This window comes from Oryx dammah, unplaced genomic scaffold, assembly GCF_014754425.2.
Source record: "Oryx dammah isolate SB20612 unplaced genomic scaffold, SCBI_Odam_1.1 HiC_scaffold_7, whole genome shotgun sequence".
Taxonomy (NCBI): Eukaryota; Metazoa; Chordata; class Mammalia; order Artiodactyla; family Bovidae; genus Oryx; species Oryx dammah.
Genome location: NW_024070191.1, coordinates 1,455,793 through 1,475,154, shown reverse-complemented (window position 1 = coordinate 1,475,154; position 19,362 = coordinate 1,455,793). Strand labels below are relative to the sequence as shown.

The 19,362-nt window shown below is 53.4% G+C and overlaps 1 protein-coding gene across 3 annotated transcripts in view; it reads right to left on the bottom strand.

The window, feature by feature from the left end:
- The window catches only part of ARHGEF10 (Rho guanine nucleotide exchange factor 10), a 61,332-nt gene that overhangs the window by 11,273 nt on the left and 30,697 nt on the right, over positions 1 to 19,362 (bottom strand). For 2 of the 3 annotated variants that reach the window (XM_040243205.1, XM_040243202.1), the window contains 15 exons: positions 16,995 to 17,072; positions 16,596 to 16,775; positions 15,822 to 15,938; positions 14,897 to 14,989; positions 14,052 to 14,222; positions 12,207 to 12,352; positions 11,834 to 12,009; positions 7,174 to 7,289; positions 6,703 to 6,830; positions 6,444 to 6,544; positions 6,149 to 6,270; positions 5,438 to 5,524; positions 4,602 to 4,804; positions 3,893 to 4,050; positions 1,587 to 1,729 (listed from right to left, as the gene is read on the bottom strand). In XM_040243205.1, the coding sequence (XP_040099139.1) occupies positions 1,587 to 1,729; positions 3,893 to 4,050; positions 4,602 to 4,804; positions 5,438 to 5,524; positions 6,149 to 6,270; positions 6,444 to 6,544; positions 6,703 to 6,830; positions 7,174 to 7,289; positions 11,834 to 12,009; positions 12,207 to 12,352; positions 14,052 to 14,222; positions 14,897 to 14,989; positions 15,822 to 15,938; positions 16,596 to 16,775; positions 16,995 to 17,072 (2,019 nt within the window). The remainder of the gene's footprint in view (positions 1 to 1,586; positions 1,730 to 3,892; positions 4,051 to 4,601; positions 4,805 to 5,437; positions 5,525 to 6,148; positions 6,271 to 6,443; positions 6,545 to 6,702; positions 6,831 to 7,173; positions 7,290 to 11,833; positions 12,010 to 12,206; positions 12,353 to 14,051; positions 14,223 to 14,896; positions 14,990 to 15,821; positions 15,939 to 16,595; positions 16,776 to 16,994; positions 17,073 to 19,362) is intronic. The other variant, XM_040243204.1, reaches the window with a different exon arrangement.

Here is a 19,362-nt window from a genome sequence, read left to right as displayed (position 1 = left end):
GTTACATTTTTAATAACAGCTTCTCTCTATATAAATACATCTACTCATTTTGGTACTAAAAATGCACAGAAAGGAGGCTCTTACTTAAATCCAAATATACTATTTCTGAGTATCCAAGATTTACAGCATACACACTCTTTGGAATTTTTGAATGGAATATATTCTGATGATTATAAAGTCGTACTGTTACGTTAGCCTGGAATTGCCCTGGTGGTGGCTACAGAAACCACCTTTCCAGCTTTTGGTATAAACTTCTGACAAAACTAATGCACGGGTTTTGGAGAAATGTCCTAAAGCAGCGGTCCCCAGCATTGGTGGCACCGGGAGTGATTTCATGGAAGACAATTTTTCCACGGGTGGAGGGGGAGTAGTTTTGGAATGAGACAAGCGCGTTACATTTGCTGTGCACGCTACTTCTATCATCACATCAGCTCCACCTCAGGTCAGCAGGCACTAGACCCTGGAGGTTGGGGACCCCTCTTCTAATGAAAGGTTGTTATATTATTATTCCTTCTGTGTGAAAAGAAATTGAAATACGACCACCGTGCAGTGTGGGGCTGACCGGGATGTGAACTCTGACTCTCACTAGCTGACTGATAAGGTGATGCTGTGGAGGTACACAGCGGGGAAACGTGGTTCCAGCAAGAGGTTTCCACGCTGATGAGTCTCCTGCACAGGTGCTGTGGTCAGTGACTTCACGCGTCACTGAGGGTGTCTTACTACCCTGAGGTATGTGAAGTAAGGAGCAGATGCATAGAAGCAGAAACAAGTCACTACACAAACACTGAGCAGGGATTCCCCTGGAGGTCCAATGGTGGGGACTCAGCACCTTCACTGCTGGGACCCTGGCTTCAATCCCTGGTAGCAGAACCACAATCCTGCAAGCTGTGCGGCACAGCCAAATGAAAAACAAACAGAAAATACTGGGCAAAGCCAGGTTTCTCTCCTGCCTCTGCTCTTGCCATCAGCCCCGTCTCCTCTCCTGCTGAGCGCTGACCCTTTGTCACCAGAGGAGGCTCTGTCCTGCAGGCCCCAGGGAGGTCACGTCAGAAACACGGAGGAGTGGCTTGTGGTCCAATGGCCAGCACACCCCACTGTCTGCACCTTGTGTCTGTGGCTTTGTTTGGGCTCTAACGTCCCTCCATCCACAATGCCTCTAGGGTAAAGAGTCGGGGTCTGAGACTCAGCTCTGATTTCTCCAACAGCTGTCATCTCTACTGAATAAATCTGGTTACCGCACTGATGAGAAACAGCTCTTCAATCAAACACTAAGCTTCCACATGTCCCTGAAGACTTCCCACTATGTTCCTACCGAACACATTTTTTAAAGTAACATTAATACTAATCAGCAGGTATGCAATGCATAATTATCCCATGAGTGTGGCTGGAAAAGGGCTGTGGGATCCTCAAGTTAATCCTTCTTCCCATGCCAAACTAGGAGGGCTTTCCCTTTAGCGCAGTGGCCGCAGGCAAGACGCTGCCTGAGCTTTCTACAGGCGAGGGGCGCACCTCAGCCACTTTCTGGGAAGTCAGTGCGCTGGTACACGCGTCTTTCCCACACGGCGTTGCCACTTAAAACAACTTACCTCCACGGCGAGAGTCTCCACGCTGATGATGGAAACTTGACCTCCAGACGCCGCCCAGAGCGTGTCTTCCATCAAGAGCAGACTTCGAACTGGGAGGACGCCTAACTTAATCACCGTTTGAGGCTCGGAATCCCAGGATCCATCTTAAAAGAAAATATTTCTTCCAATTTCATTCAAATTCATTTCTCAAACTGACATTTCTTCAAAGATGACACACAGATGGCTAACAGGTACATAAAAAGATGCTCAGCATCACTCATCATCAGGGAAATGTAAGCCAAACCCGCAGTGAAATACCACCTCACAACTGTCAGAATGGCCATCACCAAACAGACAAGAAATAACAAGTACTGCTGAGGATGCAGAGGAAAGACAAGCCTTGTCCACTGCTGCTGGGAATGTAAGCTGGTGCAGCCACCGTGGAGAAAGGTATGGAGGTTCCTCAGAAAGCTGCAAAGAACTACCACACGCTCCAGCAGCGCCACTGCTGGGCACGTATCAATCCACACAGAACAGAAACACCACTCTGAAATGATAACACACCCTTCAACGTTCACTGCAGCATTTACAACAGCCAAGACACAGAAGCAACCTAAGCTGCTGACGGATGAACAGATACAGAAAACGTGATATGCATACACGCAATACAATAGTACTCAGCCATAAGGAAGAATGAAATCTTGCCATTTGTGAGAGCATGGATGGACCAGCAGGACTCGATGCTAAGTGAAATGGGTCAGAGAAAAGGAAACACTGTTATGGTCTCACTTATATGTGGAATCTAAAAGAGCCAAACTCATAGAAACGGAGTAGAAGGGTGGTTGCCAGGGGCTGGGGGTGGCGGAGACAGGGAGATGTTAGCCAAAGGGCACAGACTTCAGTTATAAGACGAAAAGTTCTGAGGATATAACGCACAGCATTACGGTTACAGTTAACAACATACTTGAAACTTGTTAAGAGAAAGGACCTTAAATGTTCTCAGAACAAAAAGAGCAATGGCTAGCACATGATGCGACGGGGGCGATGCAATGGGGGTGAGGGCTAGCAGGTGGTGGTGACCACTTTGTAACATGTACGTGTATCAAGTCAAGACACGGTGTACCTCAAACTTACAGTGTTATATGTCAGTCATATCTCAGTTAACTTTGGGGAGGGGTAGGTTTAAGTTCACCCAATAAACAAAAATAAAGCCTGAATAAATTCGTAACACTGGAAGAAATGGACATAGACACCCCAAATCAAGTTGGAGACCAAATATACCATAGTCATTTCAAACTTTCAAATAGTCAATAGTTCCTATGAAATTTAAACTCTACTGGAGCAGCAGAAAAAACAACTTGAGTAATGGTGAACAAAGTTCGCAGAGAAGAGAAGCAGAGAGAATCCCATGATAAACACTCATGTGATTCCAAATAAATGTGTATTTAAACATGAAATCACACCAAGCAGGAGCGAAACGATGGGTCCTCTGCAGAGTGAAATCTCCCCGAGGGTCCCTGGATCCTGCCGCGCCCCTCATCCTCTGCAGGAGTTCAGCGCAGGCCTTAACCCACCCCTGCCCAGGGCCACGGGCTTCTGCTCTAGGACACAGTGAAGTGTGTGCAACAGCTGGCGCTGCACTGAGTGGCCTAACCCTAACCCAAAAGCTGGTGCTGTGCCGGGCAGCCTAACCCTAACCCAGCAGCTGGCGCTGTGCCGGGCAGCCTAACCCTAACCCAGCAGCTGGCGTGGTGCCAGGCAGCCTAACCCTAACCCAGCAGCTGGCGCGGTGCCGGGCAGCCTAACCCTAACCCTAACCCAACAGCTGGCACTGTGCTGGGCAGCCTAACCCTAACCCAGCAGCTGGTGCTGTGCCAGGCAGCCTAACCCTAACCCTAACCCAACAGCTGGCGCTGTGCTGGATGGCCTAACCCTAACCCAACAGCTGGCACTGTGCTGAGCAGCCTAACCCTAACCTAACAGCTTGCGCTGTGCTGAGCGGCCTAACCCTAAACCAACAGCTGGCACTGTGCTGAGCAGCCTAACCTTAACCCTAACCCAACAGCTGGTGCTGTGCTGGGTGGCCTAACCCTAACCCTAACCCAACAGCTGGTGGTGTGCCGGGCGGCCTAACCCTAACCCAACAGCTGGTGCTGTGCCGGGCAGCCGGCCTCTGTCCACGTCCTCCCCTCAGGACCGACTGAGTCACAGGAGCCTCGGGATGCGGGGTGGCAGGTACTGATGGGACTGCCGCTCGGCCTGGAGTGAACCCCCAACCCCAGATGCAGCAGTGACACCTCTGTGCAGGCGCGCCCTGGGACACTCACCGTCCGCTCTGGCGTAGACGGCCACGGTGCCGTTGACCAGGCCGGTGTACAGGCTCTGGGCTGTGCAGGCCAGGCTCATGACCGTGGACTTCTCCGGAGTGAAGAAGTGCTGTAGCCGCACCTTCTTGCAGCCTTGGCTGCTCTTGTAGATGGAGATGCTGAGAAACGCATCACCCAGTGGGCGCTTGCTCACACAGAAGGGCAGGACCACCAAGCAGGAGAACCCTGTCCACACCAGCCCGCCCTTCCCCACCTCCCGCTCCTTCTGCAAATACCTGGTTGCACTGAAAAGGCTGCTGACCCTCTGATCTCTCTCTTCTCTTTTAAAAGACAAGTTCTGGATTCTTTTATAAGCCTAGTTCTTCCTACAGATCTAGGGACTTCACACTAGGAAAGTCAACGCAACTTCCCTTTAAACTCTGAACGATGCTCAGCGTGAGGTTAACACAGCTCAGCTGTTTCATCCCGAAGTCTAAGAGTGATGTGCACTTAGAAGTGTGATCAGCAGAAAGTGCGTCCGCGGCAAAGGGCAGCAGGAACTAGAACTCTCCCGGTCAGGTGCTGCCGCCCCCTGGGGTTCCCCGGGAACGTCCCACACAGGGGCTCCTTCAGAGTTGAGTCCCAGCTTGCTCCACCCTCACCACACAGACCCCAGCAGAGCCGCCAGGGACGGGCAGTGGCAAGGCCCAGGGCCGAGGGAGGCGCTCACCTGCCCTCCTCCGTCCCCAGGCAGACGGCGGGCACGCCCAGCACCCGGCCCCCGCCCTCGGGCTCGCGGGGCCTGTCCTCGGCGGGCACGTACACCATGCAGAGCACGCGGGACTCCACGTTGAAGCACTCGATGACCTTGGGGCTGGAGTTGTGGAAGGAGACGATGGCGATCTGGCCCATCTGACTGGTACAGCTCCCAATCTGGGGGTCGGGGGGAGAGGTGAGCAGGGGGCTCCCACGGTGCCTGCACAGCCGACTCCCCACGGCCACGGCTCTGGAGTGGGAACCAACTCCCAACAGCGTGGAATGACCTTCCACGTATGCTCCCTCTGCCACCCTCTGCATTCAATGACATAACCTTTTCCTTTACTTAAGTAACGAGAGAACAGTTTTGCTCTTGTAAAAGTCACATTTATATCCTTTAAAACCTGAACACCTAGCACTATAGTAGAGGCCCACTGATATGTAATTCAAAGTCTGGAAATACGGATGAGAATCAGTCTTATACCAGGCCTTACCTAACAAAACAAGGATATAAAAAGAGGAGAAAAGGGGCGAGAACTGCCCCAGTTGAAAGAAAAAAAAAATTTAAATACTTCTATTATTTAAGTTAGTTGTCTTTGGACTGAAATTAATCTGGAGGTTTTATTTGAAAAATAAAAAAGTGAAACATTTCACTCTGGGATTGTCCTTTTCCCATCTGGATCTTCCATGTTTATAGCACACTGACCAGTAACAGCAATCTATGGGACGGCCCTGTCATTTTTTCATCTCATTAACTGTGGATATGGATTCTTCACGAACCTGAATTAAAAACAAGCAAAGGTGTCTTACCCACAGGAAACCATGAGCCATGGAAAACGAGTCTGACTGATTCTCATTATTCAGGTATGGCTCAGGATTATAAACAGCACATTCAATCTAAAGGGGAATAAAATCAAAGACCAGAATTTAAAATGGGACACAGAGGAGGCTGGAAGGCAAGTCTTTTAACAGATAACAGTGTCTGACATAAGCCACGGAAATGACAAAGACTAAGAGAGGAAATGCAGAGACTTCGATTTTAGAAGCAAATGCCTCAGTGTGCCCGGGGGCTGCATCGCCACTGGGGAGGCCACATCGACAGGCCCATGCCTCTCCTAGGGAGCGGGCTCTGCCACTGCACGGGTCCCGTAGCTCCAGGTCTGAGTGTCAGCCAGAGACCGCATGGGAAATAGTAACATGTCTCTTAAAGAAAGATGCACCCACGTGTCTCAGCAGCCACAGCAGTCGCTGGTCATCCTGCCTGAGTGCACAGCACAGGCACACAAGTACCAGGCCACCTCGAGATGGGGTTTGCTTCAGTAAAGAGTGGGCCCCACACCCCAGGCCGGCAGAGGGCCCCCAACGATGACCCACGTGGGAGCCCAGCTGCTGGGTGAGGGGCCTGGGAGGAGGGCGGGGCAGCGGCCGAGACGAGCAGGCTCTGGCCTGAAGCACCCCAGTCCTGCAGGATCTCTACACACGCCAGCCCAGAGGCCACGCCCAAGGCTGCCCGGGCCCCACCTTGAACTCCTGCTGCTTGGCCACCGTCACAGGCATGTGTCCCAGGAGAAGTGGGTGTCTCTCCTTCCTGATCTGGTTCCCGTCGTCCTCCACGCAAAACCAGCCCAGGTGGTTCTCCTCCTCTGCAGCCGCCGGGGAGAACGGACAGAGGTGAGGACGTTCTTGAGGGTGACCAGACGAACCCCTTCTCAAGCTCCCTTCCCAGCCGCGGTCTTACCCTCCTGGGCATGCACCCATCATAAGAGAGGAACGCATGCCACCCCTCGTTTCATCAGCTGACCTCAACCCGTCTTACCCAGGGCGAGCTTGGCCATCTGCAGGCTGTTGATCCAGGACTCCTTGATGGCAGGAGTGAAGGTGTTGAACACAGCGGTGAAGAAAGTCGGCCGGCCAGACCTGCAGGGAGAAGGGAAGGCCGTTTACTCTGCAAGTGGGCTCCAACGCGTGAAACCCAGTCCTGGGGCCTGCCTGTAGGATACGGTCCCCGAACCGTGAAGACGAGCAGGTTGGGACAGAGGACCGAGCTCGCAGGCCCCCCGCTGAGGCCCACTAACTTGTCCTGCTTCCCCGGAAGCTGCAGCTGCACCCGGCAGCAGTCGGCCGCTCGGATCTCCTCTTCCTTCTTCAGAATCAGCCTCTGTAAGCCGGACATCCAGTCCTGGGCCACCAACGGGTTCAGGTTCTAGGAGGAGACGCACAAGCGCACGGAAAGGTGTTAGGAAGACAGCACCGAACTGAGGGAGAGAAAGAAAGCAATGCCGTGACATGAGAGACCCAGGGAGACCAGTAACACTTCTCACGTCAGGAAAAAGGCTCCTTTGGGAGGAGGGTCACATGGTGCCGGGACGATTCTAAGAGAACGGAGGCTTGAGTCAGCCTCAACGCGAAGACAGTTACACCGGAAGGCTTCAGCTCCTCGGAAACGGGAGACACAGCCGGATCAAGGCTTGGAGTAACTCCAGTCCCCCCTTCTGACAATGGTTGGGAAACTAAAACAGAATGTAAACCCAAGATTCGGCCGTCACCTGATAGTTTCCTTTGAGGTTTCCGACCAGCTGAGTGATGTGACCGATGACGCTGAGGTCATGCAGCAAGTTTTGGAGGTCTTGATACAGCTGCCCCGGCCCCACGTAGACTCGATCTGCAACACAGGCAGCAAGAGGCGCACGCTGAGGCCTGCCCTGTGCTCCAGTGGCCCTGAAGGCAGGGGGCCCAGGCTTCACCCCTGGTCAGGGAACTAGATCCCACAGGCTGCAACGGAAGATCCCGTGTGGCAGCTAAGGCTCGGCGCAGCCAAACGATACTAAAAAACTAAAGCGCACAAATCCCAGCGGGTTCCCGCCAGGGCTCGAGGAAGGAGACTCGAGAACGGAGTCTAGCGCACCCAGAGATTTTTAAAGGTGAATGTTTCTAGGTAAGGAGATGCTTTTCCGTTTCTGACCTTTCATTTTGAAGTAATCTGAGACTTTCCAGAAAAGCTCTAACAGCACGAAGTTCCCTGCACCCCGTGCTGGATGGTGACGGGTCAGAACCACAGAAGCATCCTCGCAAAGCAGGAAATCACGTGGATGGAGCAACACTGACCACCGTGGCCCCACCCAGACCTCATGGCTCCCGGGAAGCAGACGGCTTCTCACCAAGCCCGTCTCCATGGAAACCGCGACAGGCTTGAAATCTCAGGGTTGGAAAGCCAAGCGGAGTCTGTGTGGTCAAGGATGCAGCAACTGCGCCCAGAGACCCCCCAGGGGTGCGGGCTGGGGCTTGGCAGACACGGCCAGCAGCAGCTCTGTGCCCGAGGGCCCTGAGTCACCCCAGGCACCCAGCACACACCGCGTCCCGGGGGCCTCCAGGACCAGGGCTCCCCAGGCAGGGGGAACTGGGCAACAAGGAGGCCGCAGAGGCCAGCAGGATGGTGGGGGCGCCCCCGGCTCCTGATGTGCACGTCACCCCAATCCACCGCAGGTCTCCCTGGTCTGTGCCCGCTCCCAGACAGGGAGGCACCGCAAGTGGCTGCCAGTGCCCCACACAGCCCCTCTGCCCATAGCTTCAGCCGTGCCCAAGCACGCATCTCCCCTTGGGACAGAAGCCCAGCCATGCCTCGTTTTCACTGCCAATTGTGAGCATTAAGTAACTACGTAGAAATCAACAGGAGTGATTTTCCCAAAATGACATGCATCAGAATTTGCACAACTGCTCCCCGCTGCTGAAACGTTTCAGGAACCTGCCCTCAGGACAGGCCAGCGGCCAGGTGGCAACGCCTTCCCCATCTGTGTATATGTCTCTGAGGTTCTGACAGCTCACAAAGGCCCCCCAAGTGCCCGTGTTGTGGACACAGCCCCTCAACACCCACCACGGTGCCCACCTGGCACAATTTCTTGCAAACTGGGGGTGGTCTAAGGGCCATTTGTGGGAACTGGACTGAGACTGAGACTGAGACTGAGACTGAGACTGAGACTGAGACTGAGACTCCTAAGTGAAGAAGCCAGTGTCACCTGATTTTCTCCATAAGGGAAATTTATTTCCTCATAAACCCGCCTCCTGCGATAGCATGAAGCAGAGTTAAACTAAGACGTGGTGGGCACAAAATTTTGCAAAATAACTTCCTGAACTTAAACCAGCCGAGGGCCTCTGGCTTGCAAGGCTCCACACCTAGTGGAAAGCTTGAGGCCTCACGTGGCACCCCCCCAAGGAGAGGCAGGGTACAGGGCGGAGGCGCCTTCCATCCCGGCTCTGCAGGGCCCTCCTCCCACAGCTGTGGTTGCCAGGCAGGGAGGCCTACGCTGTCCCCACCACTCGACAGCAGCCCAGCCTGCAGCACTGAACTTCAGAAAAGAGTCATTCAAACAGCACAACAGTCATGTGAACACTGGGGAGCAGGGTTTCCAACTCAGCTTCTCAAAATAGCTTGGGATGAGAAGCGCGGGAGCATCAGGAGAGACATCAGCAAGGGCGCTGCAGCTGTTCTGTGAAAACTCCAGCACGACTGAGGCAGGCTGGCCCGTGAGCGGCTCACGGACAGGAGGCTCCCAGCTGCCCAGACCCACTGAAGGAACCCCGCGCTCAGCCTGGTGCTGGGGTCAAGGGGCGGACCCTGTCCATGTGGGCAACTCACTGTCCGCCCCACAGGACCTGCCCTCCCTCCAGGGTGAACCTGGACAAATCCTTCATCACTGCTGCCGTGGGACAAACACCTGGACCATTTTCAGCATCTCTGTAAGCGCCGGACAGCATCACGCTCTGTCCCGGAGCTGGGAAAAGCCCCAGAGGGCCCTGACCTAAGTTCCGTCGGGCCACACTTCTAGAATTAGCAGACCTTAGTTCTAACCGAGAAGGCCTTTTAAAGACCATTTACTCCCCCACTCACCTTTCACAGCTCAGAGCTAGAAATCAGACCCACTCCACAGTTGGGGAAACCACAGAGGTTCCCACACTAATCCCAGGTGAATATCCGGGCCCACAGTGCTGACCGCATCTGTGTGCAGAGGACCCCAAGTCAGCATAGCCCCCCATTCCAGGCTCAGCACCCGGCACACCCTGGCCCCCCACCGTCTGTTCACCGTGCACTTAAAATGGGTGAACTGTGCTATATGAGAGTACCATAATTTTTAAAATTAATAAACGCTTTAAAAAGTAGCACATCTAACACAGAACCGAGACTTTTAAATGGGTGGCAGCTCTGCAAAGCGCCCATCCCTGGGACACCTGGGCCGAGACCACGCCTGCTCCCCCACCTGGAGTCTCCCCACCCGGAAACCGCAGTCAGAGGCCACCCACGCATGACACGGGCTGGCTGGGGATACGCGGGCTAACCTTTCTTCTGCGGTCAGGGGCCAGCCGTCACCACCCGCGCGTGACACGGGCCGGCTGGGGATACGCTGGCTAACCTTTCTCCCCGAGAGGCTGGCATTCCCTCAGCATCAGCAGTCAGGGTCACCCTGCTCGCCTCTGTTCCAAGAGGAGATATTTTACTACCTTATCAGCAATGATCGTGTTTTCCTTTTCCAACCTTAGGCTTTGTTCTCCAGCGTCCAACCATGTGTGTAATTGAAACCGTACGAGGAAGAGGCCCATTGGATGGGGATGGATCTAGGGGCCCATCTCCATGGCAACGTCTCAGTCCCAGGGTCTACCTGGGGGCCAGTCAGTGGTCTCGGTCCTATTAAAGACTTGCCAGTACTGCCCTTGTAAGGCCAGAGCTGAGCAGCTGGACAACCCTAAACTCAGAATGAAAGCAACGGTGTTCTCTGCAGAGTGACGCACTGTCTCCTGATGGACAGTGAGAACTGTGTACCTGATCTGCTGGGGCAGGTGAGAAGTTCCTGGTATCACCGAGGGCTCAAGTGCAACAGTGAACCAATCTGGGTTTTTTATTGCGTGTCATACTTTAAAAATCAAGTCATCCTGCGTTTTGCTTTTTAACATGCTGACTTGACTCCTATTCTAAGCTGGCTCAACACGAACCATAAATTAGAAGAGGAATAAGAGAACGCAGTGTTCCCAGGAAAACATCTATTTCATGGATCGAAGGCATCCCTGGAGATCTAACACAATGAGGTGATCGTGATCACAAATACATCTTGGGCTTGCTTCCATGGTAATAGGCACAGAAACATTATTTTTGTTCACAAAAACAAGACGTAATAGGATCTGCTATCCTTCCAAGTCATTTAGCTAAATTTTTAAGAACTTTCACATCTTCATGTTGCTCCTTATTAAGTGAAAATGTTAGTAATCAAGTCAATTTGGAGGCTATTTCTCCCTCCCTACCCCCTACTCCTCAGCTGGTCCCTCCTTAGGAAAACCTGTGATAAGATTATTACTGGTTATTACTGGTATTCTGGTTATTACTTGAGATGGTACGCACACTGTTTAAACAGCAGCATGAGTTTTCATCAGCAATTCGGGAGTCTTAACAGCACGTGCTCACGAAGCTTGCTCCTCAAGCAGCTCACCAGACGCGTGACTGTTAGCATCAGGCGAAGAAGATGAGCAAGCAGTGAGCAGACCCCACGTCAGCGGGGACCCAGCAGGCCCTGTTTCCTGTCCCCCTAGACCCAAGTGAACGTGCGTGCTCACTCAGAAAAGCTACACCTTTCAAAACAATTTATGGGAAGTTCCCCTTCACTGTACTTTAAGTCCTCCACAATTCAGGGGCTGAGGCCAGTGAGTGAGTACAATTTAGCCGGGTTTTAACCTAGACTTAAAAAGCAGAAGATGAAAGTAACAATTTACGACTATGACACCAAGTTCGAATTCTAGGGTCCGCAGACCTTTTCCTAACAGTCACTGTGTGCAGGACTGCTGAGCACCGCCCGGTGCCGGGCCCTTCCCCAAGTCCTCTGTGAGGGGCACAGGCAGGCATGACCCCCATGGAGACAGAAAGACACAGGGCAGAGAGCTGAGCCCACAGCCCAGCCCACGCCCGCTGGGACTCTCTCTGCAGCCACACGACACGCCCTCTGCAGAGAGCAGGGCCCCATCCCAGCTTCTGGGGGTGGGGGGCACAGTTCAGGATGGGGATCAGAAAGACTGATGACTTCCCAAGGGCCCGCCCCCATTCCCAACTCCAAAAGGGGACCGCTCAGAGATGAGCCACCGGCTGGCATGTGTCCACACTCCCCACATATCCCCCGTAAGGACTGCGCCACCCACGCCTCCTGCTTCAGCCCCAGAAGCGTCACTCACGGGACTTGGCACCGGCTGCCAGCAGGCTCTCGGGCGCAGGGCCCGCGGGACAGCGGCCACCCTCTGCCGTGCCCTCGCCGCCGCCATACTCGACCACCTCCACCTGCCCGAGCGGGACGCTCCACTTCAGCAGGTACCTCTGGCCCGACGTCACCGCACTGCTGTCGTGGGAAGCGCTGCGAGAAGCGGGAGCCCTGGTTTCAGCGACAACCAAGGGGACGCGTCTCCAGGCCTCTCTTGCCGGGAGACGCCACAGAGACCCTCGACATGCTCACCAGCTGGGCTCTGCACAGTGTCCGCAGGAAGGGGCCACGCCACCCGCTCGGCCCGTGACCACAGAGCTTGCGCAGGCTGACCCCGGCGGCCCACTCACCGGGCGCTGACCGTGGCGCACATGAGCACGTCGTTCAGCATGAAGAGCCGGCGCTCCTTGGTTTTCATGATCTCCCCCCGGTCATTGTAGACGGTCTCTATCACGTCGTCAGAGCGGATGAGGTAGCGACTGCCGCTGCTTAGAAGCTAGGTATTCAAAATCCATCAAAGAAGAGAAAAAAGATGAGAAAGAAGCCTCATGAGAGACACGAGCAGATAGTGTCCAAGTTTTATAGATTCTCTTTTCTTTACAGAGAAACCCTGTGTTTCCAACCACACTCTGTGCATGTACAGCATAGAGCTCAGAAAGTGGCTCTTTTAAAAACATTTTTCTTTTCCCTTAAAACCATGCTATTGTTTTTTAACTGACTTATTTAATGTTTGCTGCATCCTGCTGCATGTGGGATCTTCTCTCCCTGACCAGGGACTGAACCCACACCACCCACATTGGAAGGCGGAATCTCAACCACTGGACCACCAGAAAAGTCTTGCAATTTTTTTAAATGAATCTAAACAGTGGCGGGAATCTAACTTCCTTCCTTGAGCTCAGTTTCTCCAGCCAAGATATGCTGACTCAGCCACAGAAGGCTCACTTATTTTCCCGTGTCATTCACTGCAACTCTTCTCTTTCAATGACTCCTCAGAATACACACTCCAGTCTTCAGAGACGGTCACCCCCACCTTTCCTTTACTCAGGACACTGTCTCGACCTGGAAAGTCTGTGGGAGTTTTTATTCTCTGCTTTTACTTCTCCCGAAGGATATCATAGTGACGTAACATCCTGACTGCTCATGGCTGGCCATGTTTTACTTGTCTGAGCCAAACAAGACACTCTTTGTTTCCAAAGGAAAGGTGCTTCAGATTCAATGGTAAAATGACTTAACTCATGCAGGAGGCAGACTTTTTTTAGTGCTTTAGCCTGGCAGGAAACCAGGAATCCCTGGGCCAGACACCCACCCCAGCTGGCCGACCTCACGGGGACGAAGCTGAATGTTGCTGACTCACCCATCAGTGATACCGCCCTCAGAGCACGCCGGCTGCCCTGGGTTCCCACACGTCCGGGTACCACGGGGAAGCAGGACTTTAAACAACACGAACCCTGCTGAGAACATCTGTGAACGCTACTCTCTGCTTATAAACCTGAGCTTAAAATGTACGACCATAAAGTGCTTGCAGTTAGATTACTAGGTGTTAGTATCCGGTAGGAAAGGACCCCTGCTAACAGAAACAAAGGTGACTGTGGCAAAAGAGACTATTATACATAATTCTCCAACACGGCTCGTATCCAGTAACTGCTTCCTGTGAGCAAGAGCTTCAAATAAAAACGGCACAGCCTAGGTGAAACCGGATTATCGTGGCAGGAACACGACCTTGTAAACACGAAGCTGAGACACAGCTCTGCAGAGGAGCCACCTTTACACTGAGTTCTGGGTCCCTTCTGCATGACATATGCAGCTTGGTCCCGCATGGACGAGGCAGGTAAGACCGTGTGTGACTGCCTATGCTTCTGTGAACGTCCATGCTTCAAGCAGGACTAACAGGGAATGCTGCGTTTTGAAAGTAAAATTCAGCTAGATGAGCGACTCTTAACCCTCCCTGGGCCCTGGGTCCATCCGAGGACCTGGTCAGCCTAAGAGCTGCTTTCCAGAAAAAGTGCTCAGACCAGGTGGGCTCTGTGTGCGCTTTCCAGGGTGTGCGACCCAGGGGCTCTCTGTGGACCCTGGTCAGCTGCTCTGGGCCCAGAGAGACTCGCCACCGAGGTCCCGGAGGATTAATAATAAGTGGCTCAGAGAGCACAGCTCATTAGCACCAGCGGAAACAGCCTACAGAGCGGAAAAGCGCCCACCTTGTTCAGGTACCGCTCGTTGATGGCCTTTGCTATCTGCTTGATTTCACAGCGCTGGTCGGCGTCTCTCTTCCTCTCATTCAGCTTCTCTGCCAGCGTCTCAAGCTCCGTCAGCGCCATCTGTAGGGGCAGCCGGTCGGGGTGTCCCCGGGGCGTGTTCTTCAGCATGTCCTTCAGGAGACACAAGGCAGGGGGAGGCTGACATGTGAGGCCGGGTAGGGGGCAGATGGTCACCAGGCACACCCGCCCCCTCATCGCGCGGCTCCAGCATGGGCGGGGGGAGGAGGGTTCTGGCACTGCTGCTTCTGGGGAATAAAATAAGCCCAGAGAAAGGACAACCAACTCAGTGAATCATGCTTTGGCTGAACATTCGAAGCTCCTTTTGCAAACACAAAATTGACTCATTAATCGGGGGTGGGAAGGGAAACAAGATCACGTTTCCAGGGAAGGACCCCTTGGCCGGCTTGCCAGGACCTCAGAAACTTCTGCCCTGGTAACAGTCAGGCTGCAGGTCTCAGCAACAGCGTGGCGAGGGGACCCACAGACGCTCAGATCTCCTTCCCAGGCGTGTGTCCTAGTACTGGGCTTTGAGTGCCATCTGCCTGGGGGGCACAGTGCGGTCACCTCCTGCACCCAGGCGCCCAGCTCCAGATTCCGAGTCAGGTTCTGAGAGGGCCGTCTACGAGCCGGGCGCTGTCACCTTGGAGACCTCACAGACTGCCCTTCCTACCCCGTCCCGCCGCCCCCCGCCCCAGGCCCGCCCTGACATAAGCGACCCAGAGGATGAAGCGGGGCTGAGAGCCTGCCGTCCCCCCGAGGACCCAGAGGGGCGGCGGGCGCCTCACCTGGAGCAGCAGGATGAACTGCGGGAACCTCTGGATGGGCTTCGTCATCAGGCTGTGCAGTGTGATGCGGTCAGGGCTGGACTCCTGGCACTGCTGCAGGGACAAGGCCCGTCACCCCAGCTTAGACCACACCGCCCACCTGCCCACCCGCCCGCCGGACGCAGCCCTGGGGAGGAGCGCACACCACCCACAGCGCCCACCAGGGACCTCCACAGCTTCCCGCAGCCACTCCCGGGAGGGTGGGGTGCACCCCAGGGTCAGAGGAGGGGCAGACCCCGGAGCCCTTCCAGCTCCGTGGGGCTCATCCTCAGGGGGTCTGCTCCCTGCCTGCCCTGGAGACCAAAGAGCCCTCTGACCAGATCCCAGAGCCTGACCCTGAGGTCACCAGCAGCAGGCAGCCGGCCCCTGGGTCTGGGGTCTGGTCTCCAGTCTCTGCCTCGACCCATCTGGCTGCATCCTTCTAAGGATGTACAAAGGTGGTTTTCAAGAAGCTACTTTACCACTAAAAATTCATCTTTATTTCTGGTACTGATCCAATAACGAGGGTCCCATTAGTGCTAAAATCATTACAATAAATAACATTATACATTTAGAGGGGAAATTTGGTAAAATTTCACTACAAAGTACTTGGCATCGAACCTGTTATCAGTTCAGTTCAGTTCAGTCACTCAGTCATTTCCAACTTTTTGTGACCCCCATGAACCGCAGCACGCCAGGCCTCCCTGTCTGTCACCAACTCCCGGAGTCCACCCAAACCCATATCCACTGAGTTGGTGATGCCATCCAGCCGTCTCATCCTCTGTCTTCCCCTTCTCCTCCTGGCCTCAATCTTTCCCAGCATCAGGGTCTTTTCCAGTGAGTCAGCTCTTTGCATCAGGAGGCCAAAAGGATGTTAAAAAACAAAAAAAAAATTTAAAGTGTTTACCTTTAAAAATTCAAGGAAAGCAGGTTTTGTAGCACACGTTTTCTTAAGGATTGCCACAGCTGTGCTGAAATTATTCACATATTCACTATAAGCATCCAGCACCATGGATTTAGAAAACTGTAACACAAGAGGAAATTGAGAAATAAAAGTAACGTAGGGTTCACTGCCTCCTCGCCAAGCTTAGGATGAAAGAGCGAAACCTGCACTAAAAGCAACCTCTCCGTCACCGTGCTCTTTTCACGGAATAAACTTCATTATGACTAAGAGTGATATTTTTTTTCTTTAAGCAGACTTGTTAGGAACCTGTGGCTCTTACTCTGCTGACCCCAGGGCACTTCAGTGCTTCCTAGCTCAAAGCCGTGGCAGTTTGGCTGTCAGTTAAGAAAGTTCCTGACTACAGTCATATAAAGATGACAAGCACAGACATCCTCCTTTAAACGGCTGCTGACCGGCACTTTGTGGACAGAAGGTCTGGCGCCTCAGAGTGCGGATGCCCTGGGTTCCTGACCTGACATGGAGATGACACTGTGTGGTCTGAGACGCATCGGGGCACCTGGGCCTGTGATGTGTCCACATCCTTCCCGAGGTGCACACAGGAGTACAGAGCCTCCTGACCACAGACCGGCCTCCATGGGAGGTTCGCAGTGTCCGGCCAGGCTCAGCCAGGGTCAGCCCGGCCTGCACCAACAGGAGACCCACCCTGAGGCATCCAAGGAAGAAGGGAGGGAGCCCAAGGGAGCCCTGCAGACCCTCTGTGTGCACCAGCCCCGTTACCGAGGCCACGAAGACATCTCCGATCATCTCCACTGAGTCCCACTCAGCCACGCGGCCAGCCAGCGCGATCTGGAGCAGGCAGTGGCACTGCAGCACCTCTTTGACCCGGAAGAAGACGGTCCTCAGCTTCCTCTCGCTCAGCACCTTGGGCTCCATCTCCCACAGCGGCTTCTCATATTGCTGAGGCAGAAACCAACAAGCACAGCCCAGGCTTTTCTCAGGTTCAACAAAAACACAGAGAAGCTCGCCCTATAATTCCATGTGTGTCCAAATAAACCACATGATTCTTGATGCCAATGCATAGACACAACTCTCAGAATCGTTTAAGAACTTTGCAAATTTGAGTATTTTATAATTCATAAAAGACATGAAAGACAAAACAGTATGATATTTGGTTACCTCCAATATTCTCTTAAGAGCATCCACGTAGTTTTTCTCGCTGTCAACGATCGAGCCCAGAATGTACCTTCTTACGACCTGTTGGGAGTTTGAAAACACAATGGTTAAAAACTGCCTCGGAAAACACAGCAAACAGATTTAACTTCTGTTGAGGCTTATTGATAAAGTTTCTCCGTGTTCAAAACAGTACGTAAGTGAAACCTCCCAAGACCTTAAAATATGTTAACGATCTACAATGATGGGCATAAGACATACTTCCCCATCACTACAATTCTGTTGTTTTTTAAAAACAATAAATTATAAACCACAACTCGAGCAACAGAGCAAAATCATGGCATTAATAACAATTTCATTCACTCATACAAGAATGAACTGTGTGTGCTCTGCATGCCCAGCATGGAGCTACATGGGGTTAATGTACACTTTGTGTACATATTAAGTTCAGAAAAAAAAAAAACCTTTCCAGTCTTCCCCCAAAGAATGGTATTAGCAACACTTATCTAAAATCATTATTGCAAAGTTTTTTCTAAAAGCCCTTGGAAGGTGGAGGTGTAGATCTGTTTTGTTCTGAGGCCATTCAAAGCCTCGAAGGCTAGAAGCGCAGCGAGTGAATCACCAAGGTCGTTTCAGGAGCAGCCCCCACCCCCTCAGATCTGAGACGCCTGCACTTGAAGCAGTGACATCACTTTGGGGTTTGTTCCCACGACCCGAGGGCATGCAAGCACAAGCTTCTGGCCCAAGGTGCCTGCTGGAGCCAGGGACGACACTTGGCACTTCTGTCCAGCTGACACACAGTTTGGAAAGTTGGTTTTGCCAGTAAACGGGAAGCAGGGCGTAAAAAGCATAGCAAGGTTGCTCTTCCCCGCCCTCAGCTGCGCAGTGGGAGGCTCCTTCCAGGAACCGCGGCGCCACCTGGTGGCAGAAGCCTCCCCTGGCTGCGTCAGCGTGATTCCTTTCCTCACGGGAGGAGATGGAGACAAAAACCAACCCTGAAGGACACCTGAGGAGCAGAGTGACATGTTTAAAGGGCGGATGTTTCAAAGCACACACAGATGTGTCTATGAGCCCACAGACCCCTTGCTCTAGATCCTCCCCCCAAACTATAGAGGGTCAGATTCAGAGTCCCAGACACTCTCAAGTCTGGAGTCAGAATATCTGGGAACTTGGGGGGATCTAACACCGCAGATGGTGGCTGCAGCCATGAAATTAAAAGACGCTTACTTCTTGGAAGGAAAGTTATGACCAACCTAGACAGCATATTCAGAAGTAGAGACATTACTTGTCAAAAAAGGTCTGTCTAGTCAAGGCTATGGTTTTTCCAGTGGTCATATATGGATATAAGAGTTAGACTATAAAGAAAGCTGAGCGCCGAAGGATTGATGCTTTTGAACTGTACTGTTGAAGACTCTTGAGAGTCCCTTGGACTGCAAGGAGATCCAACCAGTCCATCCTAAAGGAGATCAGTCCTGGGTGTCCATTGGAAGGACTGATGTTGAAACTGAAACTCCAATACTTTGGCCACCTGATGCGAAAAACTGACTCATTGGAAAAGACCCTGATGTTGGGAAAGACTGAGGGCAGGAGGACAAGGGGACGAAAGAGGATGAGATGGCTGGATGGTATCACCGACTCAATGGACATGAGTTTGAGTGAACTCCAGGAGTTGGTGATGGACAGGGAGGCCTGGCGTGCTGCAGTTCATGGGGTCGCACAGAGTCGGACACGACTGAGCAACTGAACTGAACTGAACCCAGGTATTAAATACTCTGCTTAAGTCCTGAGATGACTCTGATGTATCAGGTCTAAGGGCCTGGAATTGGTATCAAAACAACGGAAAATTAAGATAAAACCCCAAATCTGCCCCAACTGGAGGGCCCCCGCAGGTTAGGACACCCCTCAGTCAAGCGAGGCCCGAGGCATGTGGACAGCGCGCCCGGGGGCAGTCCCCAGACTTCAGGCTTCCCAAATCCACGCACGGCTGATGGGGCGTTATCTCGGGGTGGCGCTTACACACTCCTCACGCCTCCGGCCTTCTCGCGTCCTCCCCTCTTCGCACAAGCCCTCCTCACGCATGCCTTCCCTACCTACGCGCCTCCCTGCACACAGCCTCCGCACGCCCTCGCGCACGGCCTCTGCACGCACTCGGGCGCGGCCTCCTCACGCACTCGGGCGCGGCCTTCGCACGCACTCGCGCACGGCCTTCGCACGCACTCGCGCACGGCCTCCGCACGCCCTCGGGCACGGCCTCCGCACGCACTCGCGCACGGCCTCCGCACGCACTCGCGCACGGCCTCCGCACGCCCTCGGGCACGGCCTCCGCACGCCCTCGCGCACGGCCTCCTCACGCACTCAGGCACGGCCTCCTCAC